Source organism: Chionomys nivalis, chromosome 12, assembly GCF_950005125.1.
Source record: "Chionomys nivalis chromosome 12, mChiNiv1.1, whole genome shotgun sequence".
Classification (NCBI taxonomy): Eukaryota; Metazoa; Chordata; class Mammalia; order Rodentia; family Cricetidae; genus Chionomys; species Chionomys nivalis.
In genome coordinates this window covers 1,780,775-1,803,417 of record NC_080097.1, presented here as the reverse complement: position 1 = coordinate 1,803,417, position 22,643 = coordinate 1,780,775, and the positions used below count along the sequence as shown (strand labels likewise).

General features: G+C 42.6%; 1 protein-coding gene across 1 annotated transcript in view; it reads left to right on the top strand.

Annotated features, from left to right (window-relative positions):
* Window positions 1–22,643, top strand: part of Pcca (propionyl-CoA carboxylase subunit alpha) — a 291,408-nt gene that overhangs the window by 143,428 nt on the left and 125,337 nt on the right. The window contains exon 18 of the mRNA XM_057785910.1: window positions 3,665–3,767. Within this exon, the coding sequence (XP_057641893.1) occupies window positions 3,665–3,767 (103 nt within the window). The remainder of the gene's footprint in view (window positions 1–3,664; window positions 3,768–22,643) is intronic.

Here is a 22,643-nt window from a genome sequence, read left to right as displayed (position 1 = left end):
GACTGCCTGGGGATTGCCTGACTGGCTGACTGGTCCTAGGTGTCTCCCTTACTTTCTCCTACTTTTCTCCTCTCCTCTCCTCTCCCCTCCCCTCCTCTCCCTTCCCCTCCCCTCCCTTCCTCCCCTCCTCTCCTCTCCCTTCTTATCTCCTCCTCTCCTCTCCTCTCCTCTCCTCTCCTCTCCTCTCCTCTCCTCTCCTCTCCTCTCCTCTCCTCTCCTCTCCTCTCCTCTCCTCTCCCTCTCTTCTTCTCTCCTCTCCCTTCCTCTCCCCTCTCTTCTCCTCTCCTCCTCTCCTCTCCCCTCTTCCTCTCCCCTCCCTTCCTCTCCCCTCCCTTCTTCTCTCCTCCTCTCCTCTCTTCCCCTCCCATCCCCTCCTCTCTTCCCCTTATTCTCTCTTCCCACCAGCCCCTACTATCACTCTACTGCCTAGCTATTGGCTGTTCCGCTTTTTATTAGACCAATCAGTTACCTTAGGCAGGCAAAGCAACACGTCTTTACGCCATAAAAAAATGCAGCCTAAACTAATGTACCTCACCTGTATATAGTTAATATGTATTCCACAACACTCCCTTCCATTTTATTCCCCGAGGTTATTTTCATGCCAGATTTTCCTTCTCTGAGTGGCCACCATCTCCTGTTCCCCAGTAGCCCCCCTTCCTGAGCAAACTTTAGCTGTGTTAAGCCATCATCTTTGACTGTTTGATGTATGTGCCCGAGAGACAGCAGGAAGTGGTAAGTGAAGCAAGCCCAGGACCGTCTCAATATGTTTGGGTCGGGTCGCTCTTCCCCATTGGGGTTACCCATCTGTTTCCCATCTGGCCTGATCTCCTAGGCACTGTTCCTAGGGAAGTGCCTGTCTCTACGACTGCATTAAATTTTCTATTATATGTGTTTATTTGTAATGGAGGGCACTTTTACAAAAGGTTCTTAGATTTGAACTTTGAAATGATTTAATCTAAAATTTAAAAATAGAATATGTAAAACTTGTTAACTTTTTGAATTTGAATGTTGAAAAGCAAATTTTCTTTGTTTCAAAGCTAAAGGAAAAAATGAAGAAGCTATTTTAAGAACTCTAATCTCAGTTCACCAGACATGATCATTTTCTGTCTATTTCTCTAGTACCTTGTTATACTTTAACTTCAAGCTCCTTTAAAAACAGTATTAGAATTACCTATTTTCCTTTGGGACATTACTGATTTTTTGTAAGAATTTGAACATATGAAGCATGCACGTGTGCACATATTCTCTCCCTTGTGTGCTGCTGAGGATAGATTTAATAATCTGCTCCTGGGATTACCATGACCTCTGAGAACCATTAGTCCTCTCATGCTCCAAGGAGCTTAGTGTATCTCCTGATCTTCATGTGTTCCTGAGGAGTTGGAACCCACTCACTGGTTCGTTTGTAATTAACTACAGTAAATCCATTAGGTGTAGGCATGGGAACAATGACATCATCATGTATTCTGTGTCCTGGGGTCTGAAGCCATTAGTAGTAGATCCCAGGAAGAAATATAGAAATACTTCACCTTGAAAACGAGGGCCAATAAAAAGCAAATAGGAACATTTCTCTGGTCTTGCTGACTGACCAATGCAGGGCTCCTAGGCCCCAGGTCATCCCTGAGCCACACTTGAAGTTCTTCAGGGTGTTTGTGCTGGGACGTCTGGGTCTCTCTTCTGTGATCCACCTCATAGAATGTGTGGTTGTGATCTTCTGTGATCCACCTCATATAGAATGTGTGGTTGTGGATTATGTGGGTCTTGTCTTCCCTGCTCCAGTGTCAGGAGACAGTCAGGGACATGCCATGGCCCATGAGTTCTGGTTATGAGGTCAATGAGGGGTGTCTCTGAAATCCTAGAATCAGGTGTGGGCGCCCATGTTGTGTTATGGTACATTCAGTCTGGGATTTGTCCCAAAGAGGGATGTATTGCTTGGATTTTCTTTATCCTTCTATTTTGGCTACAGACCTTGAAAAATATTTATATTTAAATTCTTAGTATTTTTAGTTTATTTTGAATGAGTTTTAGAAATAATGTTCAAATCATTTTATTTCTTTCAAGTAAATGTGTGTGCCTACTGGATATCCTTAGCTCAGAACCCCAGTTGTACACACTGCACCACGTGATTGTCTGCTGTCACGTTACTAGCAGCAGACTTGTGGATGCTTCAGCTCTCAAGTGGCCTGCTAATTACAGACCCTGTGGTGTGTGACTTCTGCTTTGATGCCCATTGATTCTTGAACAATTCTGCCGGTTTAGCCAGTTACCTGCTGCACGGCAGTCAGGTGTGTGAAGCCTGCCAGGGGCTGAACCACTGCTGCCGAGAACAAATGAATTTCGGTGTTGAGAGAAACTGAGGGAGAGAGAAATTTGTTGATTTATTTATTGATCGATCAGTTGGTTGATCTGCCTCCAAGTTCTGACTACATACATAGGGGCAGGAGAAGCAAACCTCTATTTCCTTTGAGTCCTTCATGCTAGAGAAACATGGCCTTGTCCCTGATCAGCATCTGTCCGCGTCTGCAGAGGTCGGATCGTTGGCCTCTTATCCTCACTGTCCTTAGAAGTGAACTTATGAATGGGAGCAATGACAAGGATCAGCGGTGAGGAGCTGGTGTGCTTCCTAGAGATCTTCTTGGGCCTGGCTTTCCCATTTCTTGTTTTGTTCTGTGTATCTGGGGCTAGAGAGATGTTTAGAAGTTAAGAGCACTTGCTTTTCTTCCAGAGGACCCAAGTTCAGTTCTTACCACTTCCTATCAGTGGTTTATAATTGTCTATACCTCCAGCTTCAGGGGACCCAACTCCTTTGGCCTCCATGGGCATCTGCATTCATGTGCACATACTCACATGCAGATAAACTCCTACATATAATTTAAAATAAAAAGTAAGAGTTTTGAACTGTTGGACTTGGGTGCTGGGAACCAGATTCTCAAGAGCCATGTATGAATATCAGGTCAGTTCTGAGCCAGCTTGAATACATTGGCTTTATTATTTTAATGGTGCTTATATCTAAACAGTCAAGTTTCTTTCTCTAAAAGAGTCAGTAAACATGAATGCTTTCATGTACTTCAGAGCTCAGATGAAAGGGCTAGTGGTAAGGTACAGGGGAGGAAATCATCAACCATGTATCAACCCACCTTTCTGCTAGCTGCTGCAGAGAGATTCTGGCTACCTTCACCACCTGTGCCCTCAACACTTCATTGTTCACATTGCAGAGAAGCCAGACTATACATTTTGGGATTGTCTACTCATAGCTTTTAGGATAAAAGGCATTGGTACTCAGTCACAGATTTAGAAAACTCAGTCATTTCTTGTTCTCCAGTACACATGAATAAGTTTGAAATATAGTTGCTTAGACAAGAAGCTTCCACTGAAATTTAAGTCATGGTTTTGTGTAAAAATAAGTGTTAGATGCTAATTGGAAATTTTCTTTCAAGAATGTCAATATTCTGGTATTTGTAAATCTGTGAACAGAGAATTCTGACTGGAAAATGAATAAACTTTAAAAACAAACCAAAGTCCCTGTCCCTATGTTAGGCAGTGAGCTTCGAGTGAGCAGAGTCCATTTTAGATGCCTGGTAAAGTCCCTGTCTGATTGACTGATGACTGTAAGAGGAAGTGCAGATGTTGACATTGCAGATGAGACTGATGGCTTGATTTCCTACAGGACACATATTAACACAGAGCGAGAGAAACCAGTTATTGGCCATAGCGTCATCGTTGTTTGTGGCATCCCAGTTACGAGCACGGCACTTTCAAGAGCATTCAAGGTACGAAGTGAAGGGTCAGAAAATACTCATGATTGTCTTGTCTGCACAGAAACATGACAGCAAAAACACTGTCTGATCTTGCTCTTGATCTTCTCTGGGTCTTTGGGGAAAATTATCGTAAGCTAACTGTTTAATGTGGTGCTGCGAGTGCTTTAGTCTAACTTCCTTTCTCCCTCCCTCCCTCCCTCCCTCCCTCCCTCCCTCCCTCCCTCCCTCCCTCCCTCCCTCCCTCCCTCCCTCCTTCCCTCTCCTTCCTTCCTTCCTTCCTTCCTTCCTTCCTTCCTTCCTTCCTTCCTTTCCTTCCTTTCCTTTCCTTCCTTCTTTCTTTCTTTTTAACTTGGAAGAGAGTATCTTAGCTGTCTAATTTAGACATCAGTAGAGATAAGACATCACTCTGATATTTGATGGGAATTTTATTCAGCTTAGCATGCATTGGTTATTTCTAGTTTATTAATTTTCTAGTCTTGAAAAGTGGTCACCAAACAGCATGAGGAACCAATCTGAGTGTTTAAAAGACAAATGTCAGATATTGGAAGCTGCAAGGTGAGATGGTTGTCTGTAACCCAAGGATAACTTCTAACTCTCTGGTGACCCAGGTGACAAGGGAAACACACCTTTACCAGAATAAGAACAAAGTTCTCAAGAGCAATGTTTGTTTTTCAGGGATGATGTCACTGATCATAGAGTTGTGCTTGCTAGAGTAATCCTTTAAGGAAGTCCGTTGTGTTGCTCAAACTGCGTTGTTTTACTTTCTTCTTGCTTTTCCGCAAGAGGAACAATGAGAGAATGGACTGATGTTGAAGGCTACCAGCAAGCTCTGCTCAGCATCGGTCAGGATCACATTGCCTCTGAGGAAGTAGACAAGATCACAGTTGTGTATGGTTGCATCTTAGTACTTAATGTGGTCCATTTAGGCTGCTTCTTCAGAGGAAGTGCTTGAAGCTCAGAAGCTCAGTACACAGTCTTTTGGGGAGTAATGAATGATTCAGTAACTATCTGGAGAGGTGTGTGGCCATGGTTCAGCAAACTACAGATGATTGACAGAAGAGGGGGAGTGGTCAGCAGAGCCATGACCGATGGCCTGCAGTCCAGGATGGCAGTCAGGAACCACATGTGCTCTTACGATGAAACCTAAAACCCAGTTTCTCCATCACTCCGGCCATATTTCAGGTGCTCAGCAGCCACATGTGGTGCTAGGCTATGGGCTCTGCGAACACAATGGTCCTTTTCATTTTGGCAGCCCCGCTCCGCTGGGGTCCGTGGGCCCACCGCTCTAGCGGGTGTGTGTGTGTGTGTGTGTGCGCGCGCGCGTGTGCGTGCGTGCTCAGGAGAGAATCTCAACCTCCTGTTATTTGTGGCTACTTCTTGAATGACTGTGGTATTTCTGCCCTCATTCTCTTCTTATTTGGCTTGCTCTTGCCTCAGAAGTCCTAAGTAGTTAAAGGTGAAATGATGTGGCCTTTAGGAGCTGTGCTGGCTTTTATTTAAAGGAAATAAATATGCTCATTTATTCTGGGTCAGACTCTGAAGAGGACATAAAGTAAGAAAAGTGAAAATTGGGTTAATCCCACACTTCGTTAACAGTCACTTTAAACATTGCAGGACTTTACCTGGGGGAGGCATTTGCATAATAATTAGAGTCATTCTAGTAACACTGGAAGGGCAGCTTCCTGTGCTTTGTTTTCTCGCTTTAAACCCAGGGCCGGGGCTGCATTTCCAGAGCTTAATCTTTTTTGATTAAAAAATCCACAGTATTATATTATGATTATTTACTAGCTATTCTTTGGGAAAACTTGTTATTTTTTAGAGGTCTTTAAACATCTGCAATTTATGATAGTATAAGGAGCCCATCAAATCAATTCTCGTCTTCCACAGTCATAGAAAAAGTGCCCCATCATTTCCTCTTTATCTGTCATTTCCCGCCGGCCCAGTTGTTAACATTTTAAGGGAAATTTCCACACGCAAACAGACAAGTTTTACTTGTATACTTCAGCCAAATGCTGCTTCTGTGTAGCTTAACCCTCTCGAGACAGATGCAACCAAGTGTCTGTCAGAAAGCTCCGTCACCTCACCTCGCTTTGGTACTACCTTCAGGGACCATCTTTCTTTGTGTTTGACTTCTCCAGAATTTCTACCCCAAACTAAATTTGTTCATCATTACCTCTGTAACTTTACATGTCATATTGTGGACTTCATTGTCTGGTGGGAATAATTATATTAGTGAAATACAAAGATCGTTGTTCAGTTATGCAGAGCATTGTGCACAGCCGTGTGGCAGCTGATTGTACCTTTCTAATGAGTTGATTTTCTGTGGCCACTTCTTAGGCCATAATGCTCTAAACCAGCACCACCAGTAGCAACAGAGGCGCTAAGTTGCATTTGCATTTCTGCTATGGAGGGACCTGATGCCTCCTCCGGGCTGAGGTCTGCTGTCTGAACCTTCCCAGCCTGGCTTCTGAGGCTGTTTTTATGATTGGCTTGGGAACGGAGTGGCGTGTCACCCTCCAGGTGTAGCTCCACCATGCTGTTTTTCACTTCCAAACCGGTAGCTCACAGCCCTTCCTCTGGCTTGCTTGTTTTGGCTGCTGATCTTATTTTTCCAATTTCTCTGTGGTTTTTACTCTTTCATCATTTATGACTTGGAAAAAGACATTACTATGTAGCATAGTATTTAGATAGTAAAGTGATGGGGGGTTGGGGGAAAAAGAAAAGTTAATGTCAGAAACAATAGTACGCTTCTTGGGACGTCTGTAAGTGTGCAGAACACAACTTCTTACATGCATGCATACTGATTTACTGTGTAGTTACACTCCTCAGTCCTTAACCCTCTGGGGCTTCCGGGTGTCAGTCACTCAGAGCAGAAGCCTGGAGCACTGTCCCTAGCTCCAAAATAAAGTTAAAAACACTTTAATGCAGAGGTGAATATTAACTCTGTTAAAGAAACACATTCTCTTATGTGAATCTGAAATGATTTTACTGCATTGTGGGTTTGATGTGGTAATTTGTTGTACTGTTAATTGTTAGAAGGAAAATAGCAGTGATAGTCCCTTAGTCCCTTTTGGTAATGTTTATTCTCAAAATGCCTGCTCTCTTCGGCTCAAAATACAGCTTGTGGAGCAGTCAGGGAAACTTGCCTTCCCCTGTGCAGGCCCACCTCTGCCTCTCAGGCTTCTCAGGTGCTGGTGAGAAGGTCCACCTGCCGCCACATCCCTGTCGTCCTCCCTCCCCCGTCCTCAGCCTGAACCATGCTGTAAGGGGCAAGAGCAGTATTGATCTGTTTTCACACATTGAGTTTATTTCAAGGTCTTTGAGAGTAAATACCGACTCTGGGCTTATAAAAGTATTTTTATTGCAGATACATAAAAATTTACTAAATTCATTGGCCTTATTTTGTTCACTTGCTTTTCCTTTTTTGACTGTGTGCTGGTTAGTATTTTGTCAACCTTACTAGGCTAGAATCAGTTGGGAAGAGAGAACCTTAACTGAGGGAATGTCTCTATCAGATTGGCCTGTGGGCAAGCCTGTGGAACCTTTGCTTGATGAGTGATTGATGTGGATGGGTTCAGCTCATTGGGCCTGGGATTTTAGATGGAATAAGAAAACAGCAAGCCATGGGTAACAAGCCTGTAAGCAACACTCTTCCATGGCCTCTGCTTCAACTCCTGCCTCCTGGTTCTTGTCTCAAGTTCCTGCCTGACTTTCAGATGTTGTGCTGACAACAAGCTATACGGTGAAACAAACTTCTCTCCCCCAGTTGCATTTATCACTGATTTATCAACAGAAATAGAAACCCCATGACAATAACTTTTTTCTCCAGCTCACCAGAAGATGCTCTCAGAATTAACATGGTTTATCGCTTTAATTCATTTGGAATTCAGTTGATGATTGTTGCTGATAATGAGGACTAGTGAGTTCAGGTGTGGTAACTCACACTTTTAATTCCATTGCTTGGGAGGCTAGGACAGAGGGATTGCTATGAGTTTGAGCATAGTATAGGCCACGTAGTGAGTAACAGGCTGCTAGAACTACATGGGGAGACAGAAAGAAGAGAAGAGAGAACCATGGTATGTATGTTCCTTTGTGTTAAACAGCAGAACTTACTACTGTAGCCATTTCTAAGTGTAGAGGTCTGTAGTGTCGACTCTAACAGTGTTTGCAGCAGCCCTCCGGCTTCTTCATCTTGTAGAGCCGAAAGTCTATCTAATGAGAAACTCCCTTCTCCTGTCCCAGAGCCCATGTTCCGCTCCCTGTTTCTCTAAGTTTAACCACTCTGGAATACTACTTTAACTAGGGGAAGATGTGTTACATTTGTTTATGCTGCATTTGTTTAACTATGTAAAGATGTGTTGCTTTGCCTGCCTAAGGCACCTGATTGGTCTAATAAAAAGCAGAACAGCCAATAGCTAGGCAGTAGAGTGATAGTCAGGGCTGGCATGCAGAGAGAATAAGTAAGAGGAGGAATCTAGGTTTGAAAGGAAAGAGAGAGGAGAGAAAGGAGAGAATAAGGAAGAAAGAAAGGGAGACACCCATGGGCAGCCAGGCAGCTGCCAGACAGACAGACTTGGAGTAGGACATACAGAATGAAGGAAAGGTAAAATGCCCCAAGGCAAAATGTAGATGAAGAGAAATAGGTTAATTTAAGTTATAAAAGCTAAGGTAATTTGCAGGAAGACACCTTACAGAGTGTGACATTATCCTGCCGTGTCTCTTGCCCACTGAAGATGCACACACCAAAAGGCCTTTGATAACGGCATAGCCGTTACTTAGATTTTTCAGGACAGGAAAGCATGGGTTGCTTTGGCTGTTTGGACTCCTTTACCCAGCACTGAACTGTGGGACCAGCACTAGAGAGGCACCAGGAGTTTGGTTCCAGCTCCATGGTAAGAAACTGCTTCAACCTTATGCCTTCATCTCCTGTCTGAATAATACAGTTTTGTATGGGGCGGCTGCCCAAGGCTTCTTCAGCTCAGAGCCTGTTTGAGTTGAACGAGGTCATAATAATTTCTTCCCAGTACTGGTTCAGATGTTAAAGTCTAGAAACCAGAATGTTTTTATGCTGGCCTGTGGTAATACGGATGAAAACAGCTCAGCCCACAATGTGGAAATAAGGCATTCCCTATGTTAGGGTTGGCCTAGGCTGTGTGGATCAGGGACATCTCTAGCGTCTGGCCAGTCACACAGCCTGCCACCACAGTCCTGTAAGGGGAAATTGCGTTCTCTCGAATCCCCTGTCTGGGTTATTGTTCTCCTGACATCTGTGGTGTACATTCTTCCCTCATCTGGCTTCCTGATAAAACGGAGAATCAATGTCCTAGTGATTTCTGCTCGACAGATGCAATTATCTGAGGTTTTTCTTGCTATTGAAAACCAGTGGCCTTTCCCGGTCTCAGATGTAATTTGTTCACTTGTTCTTGAGTTTCCATCTGGAGAGTGAGTTTCAGGTTTCAAATCGGATTTTAACCATTGAAGGGTAATTGGGGAAAGGCACACAGAAAAAGTGGCCTTGTGAAATCATTTCTAAGAAAAAGCCAGTTTTGTTGTGTGGTTTGCATTATAGGAGGTTTAAAAGGGTGTGTCATATTGTATCACATTTATACCAGCTATGAAATAAAACAAACTTCTATGCCACACTTGATTCATGTATGTTCTCGGGTAGGTCATGTTTTTACAGCAACGTTGCTGGTTGGTGACCGACAATATAATTTGCATATGTCCAAACACACATAACCATACAGCATCTTTGGAAATACACACCTCCATCTGAGCAAGCATGCCTCTGGAAGCAGCAAGAGGAGAGAAAGGCACTAATGCCGTCATTTCCTATTGGCTCTTACTGCTTCTGCTACGGCATTTTTAATTATTTACTATGACTGTATCTTGTTAGAAATCACAGTGGGCCCAAGCACGAAATTGTGCGTGTGCAAGGTGACACATCTGTAATGTTTTGCTGAATATCACATTTTAAAAATATTTCTCTTCAGTTCGGCTGTCCTGTGAAGGCTGAATGTCATTGTAGGCGAGTCTGTGTCTTCCCTGCCCTGACTCCAGAAGCTCTTGCACACTTCATCAGTATTATTGTGATTCTGTGGCTGCAAGGATCCTTGGCAGCTGTTGCACCCCACTGGCAAATCCTATTCATTCTTCTTTCCCATTCACCATTGCCATTGGAGAATTGATTTCTCTCTCCTCTACTCTAACCTTTCCCAATTCATTTCGGATTGTTCGATGTGAAACATTTTAATTTCATATCATACAGCTATTCATCTCACAATCCCTTTTTTAACCTGTCACCAGGGTAACAGCATAGCATGCTTTCTTTAGGCAATCAAGTTTTTATTTCACATGCTTAATGTTCCATTAAATGTTTGCATTTTGTTTAACCCCCATTAAATACTTTGAACTCTGGATATGTTTTATAGGGTAATGAAATCCCTGATTTTTGAATTGAAACTAAATCAACACCATCAGTGCATTTATAAGAAAATGTCAAAAGATTAATTTGCATAATGCAAAGATGATTGTTAAAAATCCAAGTTAGCCGATCTGTGCAAAGTAATTTTCAGTAGGGAATGGAGCAGTATTTGTATATTTATGTTCAGCCTTGTTCCAAAAAAGAATTTAAAATTGTTTTATAGAGATTTGTCAGGGAGAGAAATGCAATATTTAAATGAGTAATGGGATTGGTACAAATGGGAAATAGATCTTTTGAAGAAAATGCTTCATTTTTCAGCTTGCTTCTTCCTGTAGTTACGAATAAGAACATAATGACTTAGGTGTTTAATGGCAGACGGAGTAATGAGTTGGACCAGGGTGAGACAAATGGCTGTTTTGGGAGCTTGATTTGGGGGGTGTGTTCATTAATATCTGCTTGTCGGTGCACGTCAGTATTGTATTTCCCCTAGATGACATTGATTAGTGCAGATGGATCTGCCTGTATGTAGGTCTGATTCTTTGAAACAGTCCGACCAGGCTTGTGTTTCTCTTGCCTTTTCATCTTACCCACAAAATAGTAATTTCACTGGAATCTGTTCTAGGGATAAATTCTGTGAAATGTGGAAGATACTGAGAAGTATAAATAAAGCTCTGGGGAAAATAACGGGAGCTAATGAACCATGTTGTTTGAAAGTATGGTTTTTAAAAAGGTACTCACGTAGTAGCTGTTCATGTCTATACTTAGATCCGTCTCTATATTTAGTAATGCTTTCTTGGTAATAGAACAAACTGAGTTAAGCTTCCTGAGTTGTTGATTTTCAGTCTTTTTTTTTAACCTTTGAAGTGCATATATGTCTTAGAGGCATTTTTATTAAAATTTTTTCATTTATTTTTCATGCCTACCATAGTTTCCTCCAATTCCTCTTCTCCCATTCCCTTCCCCTCCTCCTTTCTAACCCGCCTTCCTCCACCCACTCTTCTGTCTCCATTCAGAAAGGGCAGGCCTCCCAAGGGAGTTAGCATAGCTAAGTTGAGGCAGGACCAAGTTCCTCCCCATGCATCAAGGTTGGGTGAGGCAACCCAGCATGGGGAATGGTTCCCCAAAAAAGCCAGCTCAATCACCAGGGACAGGTCCTGATCCCACTTCTAGGAGTCCCACAAACAGACCAAGCTACGCAACTGCCACACTCATGCAGAGGGCCGAGGTTGGTCCCATGCAGGCTCCCTAGCTGTCGGTTCAGAGTCGGTGAGCTCCCACGAGTCAGGTCCGCGGTCTTAGAGGTGTATATTAACATACTCTTACTGGGGGGAGGAGAAGAGGAGTGGGGATAGGGGAGGGGAGAGGGGGGAGGGGGCAATGTGTGGGAGGAGGGGAGGGAAATGGGAAACGGGGAGCAGTTGGAAATTTTAATTAAAAAAGAATAAAAAAAAAAAATATATAATAAAAAAAAAAAAAAAAAAAAAAAAAAAAAAAAAAAAAAAAAAACATACTCTTGTCTTCAGTTTGGTTCTCTGTGGAAATTCTGTTGTGCTCTCTGAGGTTGTGTGGATCCAGATAGCACTGGCCTAGCTGAGCAGTGTTATGACCATCTACTTTACAAAGGTCTCCTCCTCTAAGTAAATCCTTCTTTTTATGATGATAGCCTTTGCCTTCTGAATTAGTTATCAGGTCATTCAAAAAATCACAGATGGTGCCCACGTGATAAGATGCATGAATCTGTGACAAGAACACAGTCATCCCTTCCTTTAGGAACCTGAGAGTCTAATAAGATAGGCGGTCGCTCACTCTGCAGTGCCAATGAAGAAGAGAGATGTCTAGGTTGTTTTCCAGAGGAGAGAAGACATCTAATTTCCAACTTTGTCACATTATTCCATCTAAAATATCCAGTTTTCAGCCATGAGTAACAGCATGTAAAGAAACATGAAAGTGTGGTTCACGCTAGAGATGGAGTTAGTGGAGACCATCCAGGAGGGAGTCTAGGTGCTAAACTTATTACACAGTGATCTAAGCAAACTCTTTGGAATGTATTCCAGGTGCCCAGAGATATGGAGTAGCAGTTAAGAGTACTTACTGCTCACACCAAGGACCTGGGTTCATTTCCCAGCTCTCACCTCTCAGCTGCCTCTAACTCCAGTTCCAGGGGATCTAAGACCCTCTGACATCGTTGGGCACCTGCATGCACATGGTACACATAAACTCACCCCGGAACATGTACTACATACATATAAACTTTTAAGAAATCGAGTATGTTCAGGGAACTAAATGAAGTGAGTTATGAAGAGCTAAAGGGTTGCATAGTAATCATGACTGACAAGATGGTAGATATCCATAAAAATTGAAATGATAAAATCGCAAGTAATACTTTTAGATAAAAAGATAATGCTTAAAAACCATATATCATCTGCATTCAACTGTAGATTTGAGGTGGTAGGGAAGTCTTCAAATGTTAAGATATGTCAGTTAAGATTATCTACTATGTCAGACAGAAAAAAAAGGTTAAAAAGACTCAGGGATTTAGAAAGAAGGACACAATCAATCTAGCCACATGGATCTGCCTGTAGTTCCAGAATGAGAGGAGAAAAGGAGCAGAAAAATAATTGAAAGAAATTATGGCTAAATTTACACAACTTTGACAGATAGTGTTATTCTGCAGAATCAAGAATGTTAATAAAGTACAAGTATGATAAAGAGAGCCACACAGACACAGCTCAACATGCAAAACAGGAAGAATTTTAAAAACAGTAAGAGAAAAATGAACTGTATCCTCACACAGATATGGAGTTCATTCCTCAGCAGATACCAAAATAGTTGGGGAAAGATTGGAACCAGCAGGATATAGTGTGGTTTACTGGTAGAGTACTTATCTACCTCATGTGATAGACTATGGAGTTGGTCTCATACATACATACGTACATACATACATATGTACATGCATACATACAAGCCTGATTGTGGACTAAGAGATAAACTTTCCAGTCAGAATAGCTTTGTCCACACTTCTTACAAGTCTGGCCTGTCAGAAACTACAGTGTATGTATGAGGTGCACGTTTTTGTCAAACCCGTCAGAGAATGGTTAGAACTTATATAGGTAGCCATCGTCTGTGGTCCAGAAGTCTCAGAGAAGACACTCAGGACTGTCAGGACTTTGACATCAAGCAGGATATCATGGTATAATGGGGGCAACAGACAGGGGAGTTCCCCTTAAAATGTATGCACATGAAAACTCCACGGAGCTCAGCATGGAGAACTTGCTGGAACGACGAACGAGCTTGAATTTGAGTTGCATACCAAGCGATGTGGTGATGATGCTTGGATTTTGCATCGTACCAGTTGGGGGGTCTTGTAAATACTTCAAGCTTTCCACTAAAACCCTAGGAGGGGCTTCTCTTCAGGAGAAAGACTGTTTCTGGAATCAGCAGTTTGCATGTCTGGTTTATTAAGAACAAAGCCAGATAGACACATCCTTACATGCCATGCAATCAGGCCTTCAGCTTCAGTTACTAATTAGTAACTTCAGTGCCTGCCGTAATAAAGACCACTCAGGAAGATAGCAAAACCTAAGTCCCTTCAGTATCCCTGCCCGCCGCGAAGACTGGCTTGGTATATAGTTTAAGAATAAAGGTGACTTATAGTTAAGAGAAAGAGCAATCAGAAGGAACCAGCCAGGAGAATTTGAAGATACTGGACTCATGAGTAAGGACTTAATAATATTGATTCAAATTCTTTTTAAATATTAAAGAAAAATAGGAACGAACTGAAAGGGAATCCAGCATAAGAATGGAACCATTAAGAATGTATGAAGTGGGGGCTGGAGAGATGGCTCAGCGGTTAAGAGCATTGCCTGCTCTGCCAAAGGTCCTGAGTTGAATTCCCAGCAACCACATGGTGGCTCACATGCCTGGTGCCCTCTTCTGGCATTCAGGCATACACACAGACAGAATACTGTATACATAATAAATAATAAATAAATATTTTTTTTTTAAAAAAAGAATGTATGAAGTGAAATTCCAGATGTAAATATGTTATATTTACATGGACAATTTGATCGGGACATTGAAAAGCAGGCTTGTGGTGACAGAAGAAAGAATGGGTAGTTCAGAAGGTAGAAGAATGAGATTGTATATGGTCTGAAAAAGAGCAAATGGAATTTTGGATACTGAAGAAGTACAAAAGAGTGTTTATGGAAATCTAAGGTAAATTTCATACCATGATTGTTGTAGTCGGTATCAGAGACATATACAGATGTCCAAATTTACAGGTTATGAGCTTAAATATTAGGAGTTTTCTTGTTTGTGTGTGTGTGTGTGTCTTTACATGTGTCTGGGCATACATGTGGCATGTTGGTGTGGAGACGGAAGCATATGTTAGGAATCTGCCTCCATGGTACTTTGGCCTTCTCTGCACAGGGTCTCTCAATGAAACCCAGAGCTCACTGATACAGCTGGTCTCACTAGCCAACTTGACATGGAGAGCCTTTCTCTTTCTGAGCCCTGGGATTGCACACAGGCCTTCATGCCTACCTGGCTAATGCTAGTTCTGGGGATCTGAGCCGCAGATCTTTTGCTGACACAGCAAACACTTTGATCACTGAGTTGTTTTTCCAGACCCAGGTTTTGTCTGTCTGTTTGTTTTTTAAATGTCTTATGTATCTCAGCAAATATGTTTTAAAAAATTGAAGACAAGCTGGTTGGCAGTGGTGCACACCTTTAATCCCAGCACTCAGGAGGCAGAAGCAGGTTGATCTCTGTGAGTTCGAGGCCAGCACGGTCTACAGACCGAGTTCCAAGACAGCTAAGGCTGTTATGCAGAGAAACTCTGTCTCAGGAAAAAAAAAAAATTGAAGACATTTCAGTGAATTGGGAGATATCAAGAAAGATAGCAGATGGGAGTCAGAAAAGGGAAGGACAGAGAGAACAGGGCAAGGAATGTTAGAAAAATACATTGGATGTTTTCTCTGAGAAAAGACTGAGAATAAGTGGCTGAGAGATGGCTCACACTTGCTAGCATTTGCTGTGTCCTAGAGGACCTGTGATTCACTCTTAGTACCTATCTGGAAGCTCACAGCCTCCTGTAACTGCAACCCCAGGAAATCTGAATGGCCTTAGTGGGTGACCGCACACTTGTGGCATACACAGACGCAAATACATACACAGAAATAAAAATAGTAAGTCATTTCATATTTTACCTGGCATTATCCTAATGATCCTAATCATTGGGATAAAAATAAAGGAGCCAATTAAAATGTACAAACAGAAACAAATGGATACTTTGCACTCAGAGAAGCCATAATTGTTTGCACAGGAAATATTATGGAATCTCCACAACTGACACATTCAGCAAAGTTGTAGAACTAAAAGTCAAATATAAATTGCATTTCAACAAAGACTAAAACCAATGAAAAAGAATCCATGTTCCATTTAACATAACATTAAAATAATTAAACAAATACCTTAACCAAGTATATTCCATGCAGTCACTCCTCAGCATAATAAAAAAAAATTGGTGTTAAGATTAGAAAGCAAGGACATTTAAGAAGGAGACTGTAAGAAATTCGTCATACTCAAAACACATAAATTGAATAGGAGAGACTCAGAAGTACTATGCATGACGAAAAGGCATTCAGCGTTAATCCTGCGTGTGCTCAGATGGGACGAACAAAGATGGAGGTGTCCCTGCCTTATGCTAAGTCTAGACTGCATATGGGTCTAACTACAGTTCCAGGGAGAGGGAAGGCTTTGTGCTGGCTGTGCAAAGGGAGGCTTTAGAAATAGCTAACAAAGGTGTAAGATATGGCCTATGAAATTTCCTGAATAACCTCCATCCCTCTCTCCTCTCACAGAAGATTCTAGAAGTCAGCCATAGGTCCATGTGTGCATCTTCTGGGAGAGGAGTTCAGGAAATGGTGCAGGGGTAAAGGACCCACGTGGGGGAGGAGAGACCTATGGAGTCCTCTGACCTCTACCTGTGTACTATGGCATATGCCACACATAGACAAATGAACAAAACTACAAGAAATGTGTGTCTCTTGAACCTTAGAATAGCAGAAAAGCAAACAAACAAACAAAAAACCAAGTTGCCATTCCCTATCTGTTAGAGCATCTACAACCCAGAGTGCTCAAGACACCAAGTACTGCCAAGGATGAGGGCGGGGACTGGAGGAAGTCTTATTTACTGCAGCCGGAATACAAAGTGACACAGCCGTGTGGGCTGACAGTTTGGCAACTTCTTACAAGACTGAATGTCCTTGTAACAAGATCAAGCAGTGGTAGTCTTTGGCATTTATAATGATGAGCGGGAACTCCATGTCCATTCTAAATCCTGCATGAGTACTTATAGCAGCTTTGTTCATAATTGCCCAGAGAAGCCACCAGTCTCATAAACCACATATTTCACAGAAGTGAAATATGAGCTTTCCAGTTGCCAAGATCCCATACTCATAAGTGTGTCCTGTAAAGATCCTATACTCCTAAGTGTGTACACTGGCGTTGCTGTACTCAGGAGAAGGGTCTTGCTATAGCCTCACCCTTACCCATGCAACAGAGACCCTTCTGCAAGGGCCAGTGTCTCAGAGAACAGTGTGGTAGCTTACAAAAAATTAAATGCTTAGCTTTGAGTTTGTTCTCCTTCATTTTCTGCTCCTAAGAGGAAAAGAAAATTGTCCTCAATATTCCTATAGAGGACTGAGGAAGCAGCCTAGAGGTGCAGTGCTTGGCTAGCATTTGTGAAGTTTGTTACAAAGAGTATTCGTAACAGCTTTGTTTGTAACACTCCTAAAATGGAGACCCCTCCATGTCCATCAGCAGGAGGAGGAGCTAGTTTTAGCAAGTGTACAAGAGAACACATTTGTGTAAAAGAAAGTAACCAACAAATATGAGGGGAATTCAAAGTATATTGACCAAAAAACTCCTATCATCCTTGCTGTCAGGGGCCATTGAAGTGAAGCTTTGGTACAATCAACTGAAGTCCATGAGAACCTGTTGGAGAGCTGTGTAAAATGACCAGAAGAGAGGGGGTGATACAGAAAACGGCAGCATTTCACCATGTAAATTGCATAATTTTTTATTTTCTTTTGTATCCATGGGCGCCACAAGGTGATGTGATACATATACATTGTTTAAAATGATCTATCTAGGATAGCTAGCATTAACATCTTGAATATCGGTATTTCCTTGTGCTGGGAATCTTGGAGTCCTTGTCTTCTGGTTCTTTAAAAGTATATAGAAAATTCTTCTAAGCTAGTCTTCCTTCCGTTGTGTAAAATGTAAGAAGTGTTCCTCCTCTGTAACTTTGTTTTTCTTCCATCCCTCCACTCCAGTGACTCCTCCTCTGGAAAAGTGTGTGGTACCTTGTTATACAGCCCCCATTCACCCCCTCTCTTCCTAACCTTCTAGTCTCCAGTGACCCCTATTGATTCTTAATTTATGAAATCAACTTGCTTTACTTCTGACGCGTGAGCTCATTTGGTATTTGTCTCTCTGTAACATGTTTATTTCCCTTACTGCCCTCTGTTCACACCATTGCTGCAGATGACGGGATTGTATGCGTGCTGTACATCTTCCCATGTGTTGATGTTGATGGACACTGTGTTCTTCTGCAGATGGCTGGATTGTATGTGTGCTCTACATCTTCCCATGTGTTGATGTTGGACACTCTATTCTTCTGCAGATGACGGGATTGTATGCATGCTCTACATCTTCCCATGTGTTGATGTTGGACACTCTGTTCTTCTGCAGATGACGGGATTGTATGCGTGCTGTACATCTTCCCATGTGTTGATGTTGATGGACACTGTGTTCTTCTGCAGATGACGGGATTGTATGCGTGCTCTACATCTTCCCATGTGTTGATGTTGATGGACACTGTGTTCTTCTGCAGATGACGGGATTGTATGCATGCTCTACATCTTCCCATGTGTTGATGTTGGACACTCTGTTCTTCTGCAGATGACGGGATTGTATGTGTGCTGTACATCTTCCCATGTGTTGATGTTGGACACTCTGTTCTTCTGCAGATGATGGGATTGTGTTCATGCTCTACATCTTCCCATGTGTTGATGTTGGACACTCTGTTCTTCTGCAGATGACGGGATTGTATGCATGCTCTACATCTTCCCATGTGTTGATGGACGCTCTGTTCTTCTGCAGATGATGGGATTGTATGCATGCTCTACATCTTCCCATGTGTTGATTGACACTCTGTTCTTGTTGCTGTGACAGAATAGCGAACCAAATTAACCTGAAGAAAGAAGGAGTTACTTTGACTCATCATTTTTAGAGTCTAGTCTTGATCCTCCTGCACACTTGTTTCTGGCTTTGAAGGGTTCCCTGAAAGCTACTTTTATCTGTCTTCACAGTGATGAACTTTAATGTTACCCTGTTGTAGGTTCTCACATAATAAGGCATAGAGTTTTGTTTGGTTTGGCAGTAGGCTTCTGGTTAAAATTCCTTTAATCTGTTCCTTCCTTGCTTTCCTATTCATTTTGATAGCTGATGGTTCTGTGAAGAATTTTACATGAATTTATTGCACTACTAAAACCCGCGCTTGTGACCCTTCCTCTGTCTGAACTTGCTGAAAGTGAGGTTTTCAGTGAATGGCTGACTTTTGGTCTTCCTTGGAGTTGTTTTCTTTTCCTCTTCAGTTGAGGAAAATAAGAAACACTTCATATGCTAGATCTAAAGTTTCATTAAAATTGCTTATGCCCTATCTCAGGCATTTTAAGTGGGCCATCTGTCTAAACATCTTTCTTTCTCTCCCCCACCTTTTCCTGATCATTTCCTCGACTTATTCATGAGCCATGGGAGGGCTCCTTTGTAGTCTGCCTGTATCTCGGGCCCATCTACCCCCACTGAATACGTCTATATGCTTGCATAACACAGTTTTGCGCCATGCTGTCAAATTTCTGAACTGGGTTCAGATGAATGGTGCATTTTCTGAGGGCCTTTTTCTACTTACAAAGATTTGTGTGCAGGTACTGACCTCAGCAGCTGTGGAATTCAGCAGATTATTCTGGGTCGATTTACAGACCACTCACTGGGGCAGTTATGACGAGGCAAGTTCTTGATGATTCTCTTGACTGTTCTCACTGTTCTGAAGGGCAGAGCCAGTCTCAGAATCCACCCCCCAGTACATGCAGGATGCTTCTGAAGGCCACTGTCCTAGCTCGAGGTCTGTGTAAAATGTTAGGCATCTCTGTTATTAGCCACATCGTCTGGTAACTTATGTGTATGAGAATTGAAATTAGCAAAGTCAGCCATCAATGTTCTCCGGTAAGATAAGGAGAAGCTGGTGGACTGAGCAGATTGAGTCTGGCTGACTGGTTGGTAATGGGAGTGAACAGGCCTGGTGGAGCTGTGGTTTGTTGTGAGCTGCTGGTTACTGGGTTCGGTGATCTCAGGTGTGAATGTGTAGATTAAGTCATACAAAGTGAATCTCAGGCCGATGGCAGCCCTTTCCACAGAAACGTAAATCGTCTGTCACGAGGGGAAGCTGAGCCCTGCGTGCTATCACCAGGGTGACTGTGTGAAGTAGCTCCTCACCTTTGAGGAGGGTTTGTAATTATTTTCCCTTGGCTGACTTCACTCTTTGCTAAGTGATACCCAGGGCCTGGTGTCTGCTAGGCAAATATTCCACCCAGAACTTCATAACCCATTTTGAAGCATTTCAAGTTCTACCAACCGGTGTAATTCTTTTTTATTTAATTTAAAATATAACTTTAGGTAATTATTGCTATCATGTTTATACTTTTTGAATCTTAATTGGTGTTTCCAAAAACAAAACAAAAAGCCAACTATCCCCGTTCTCTTAGAAATCCTGCAGAAGCAGAGCACACCTTCCTCCAGGTTTGTATCTGTGTCTACTTTGGTGCTGAAATATTGTATGGCTGAAAACCTGGCATAAATGCCCAAATCATCTATTCTATTGACCAAACAAAATCAAACTACCTTTCAAGTCATATAAAGACAGATAAACCCTGGTACTAACCCTACTTGGGGGTCATGCCTTCTGTTCTTCTTGGCACCTGGAGGTGTTGCTTGTCAGGGGGACGGCTTTCCTCCATTCCCTTAAGGAACCTTAGATGGCACTGTCACTAAGTGCTGCTCTGGGAGCTCGGGTTCCCATCACCTGCCTGTGTCTGTGGGAGCCCCCTGACAGGCTCGAGGATGTGGGTTGTCAAGTGCATTGCTATGGAGAGAAGGAGCTGAGACATGAACCTCTGGACTTTCTCCCAGAAGCCTGTGCTCTTCCATAAGGTCCCTCCTGGGGCAAGCTGCAATGTATATGAAACAGATGTGGATCAAAATAAAGCAGTGGAAAAACAAATAATGGCTGGGTCCTGAGGAGTGGCAGCTCCGTCTCGCCGCCATCTGCCAGATCGTTTTCTGTGGGAAAAAGTGTCCTGTGCTGTAACAGGACATTAGGCTCAGCGACTCCCCACCTCCTCTGCAGGGAAGGATGGCTGCCTCACTGGGAAGGGTCTTCGCTCTCACTGACTGCTGCTGAATTATAGGAAATACTACAGCATATAGTACTGGTCAAGTGCAGGAAAGACAGTGACATTACATTATCACCGAGGCAGTTATGAGGACGGCCATCCCTTCCTTGGAAAATGTGAGACAGAGTCCAAAGTGCTGTGATGGGAGGATTTAGTCAGGGCCAAAACAAGAGGAGAGGCCTGGAGAGGGCACTAATCGTGGAACCTTTCGTGCCTTCATTTGATCCTCTCTGTGTGTCCATCAATCAGATGCCGTTGTTACTCTAATGTTTTATGAGGGAAATGCATCCTGTCAATTTGCTCAAGGTTAGGAATCTAGGCAGAGTTCATTCCACTTCTGTGGGTCAGCAGAGTCTAGTTCAAAACCACTGTACTTGGTCCTCTGCCTATTTGTTTGGTTTAATTTGTTTGGTCCAATCAGACACATAAGCCAGAGCAATTAGAAAAAAAAAAGGAAGATACAAAAAATTGGGGCTTTCCTTTTAAGGATTTGCTTGAATGGTAAGAAGCTCACTTAAGAATTAACCTGGTGTGAAGCAGAAAACCATAGAGCTGCCATGATCAGGAAGGATACAGTTTTATCAAAGGAAACAAAGATGTGGGAACACCATGTTACCTAGTGGTGCTGAGAGGCTGGGCATTCGAGGTTGAGCAAGGAAAGTAGCCTAGCAAAGAGACAACCCCAGAGGGATCTTAGAACTGCAGACTGCCCTGGCCTTGCAACTATTGCATTTGTGTGGCTCCTCAGGCCCTCCCCCAGGAATGGGCCGGACTGTAGCTCAGTGATAGGATTCTTGCCAGGCACAGAACCTTGGGTTCCATCCCAGCACTAGGAAAATTAAGTCAAGGTCGTAGTCCTCCTTGAGACCTACAATGCGGGAGGTGCCTGTGGAATTCAGGGGCTGGAGTGGGCTTGGTCATTACCTTCCTTCTTCCCTCCTTCCTTTCTCTCCCCTGCTCATCGTTAGGAACTCTTGTTTATTCTCATTCTTCTGCATGATGCTCTGACCTCCAAAACAATTCTCTTCAGGTCACCTAACACTGTCTTCCAAGCTTTCTTCTGTAGGATTTGAGACAGTCATTGTTAAACATACAAACACCCCTCACCTGTTCATCTCCCTTCGCCAGGCCCCTGTACCTAGGGGGGACTTGAGAGTCATGGCTGTTATGACTATAATTTTTTTTTAAAAAAATAGAAAACCAAGTAACACAATTCTTTTGAAATTTGAGAGACTTGAATAACCTGCACCGTTAAATTTAGATCCAGGTCTGGAGCTAGAGCCTAGATACTAAAAAGTACTAGCGTTAACAATACTTTAAAGACATGAAATCTATAAATGTGTGACATTAGGGTTAATTTTGAAGTCATTACTTTTTTAAATAAAATTATGGGAACTTTTTTTTTCCCCTGGAAGCTTGACCTAGTTTTTTCTGCCCCGTGTAACACCAACCGTACATTTATATGATAAGACTAGTTTTGTTCAGAGCTGTGGCAGCCTTGTATGTATTCCAGGATTACCAGAAAGCTAGGACTAGGGGATATAGAAGACATGGGCTGTGTGCAAGATGGGAACCATAGCAACACGGTGCCAGTCAGTCTGTGGACTTGTAGGTCATGGAGTTTAATGTAACTTAGTGTCTGTCCTTACGGTTTCAGTCCAGCAGATGTGCTAAGGTAGGTTTTCTCCAGTTGGCACTATGGAGGAGCATTCTGTATTGTTCACAAGTAGAGTAAGGTATTATGGTTCATTCTTTTTAAAGAAATAAACTTTATTATTATTGTGTGTGTATGTGCCTGTGCATGTGTGTATGTGACTGTGCGTGTGTCTGTCTTATAAAATTAATACTGCTTAAGAAAGATTAATTTATGAAGGGTGGTGACAGTTACACAATTCAAGTTCATAACATCAAGCATGCCTGATGCCTGTCTTACTGCTGTGAAGAGACGTC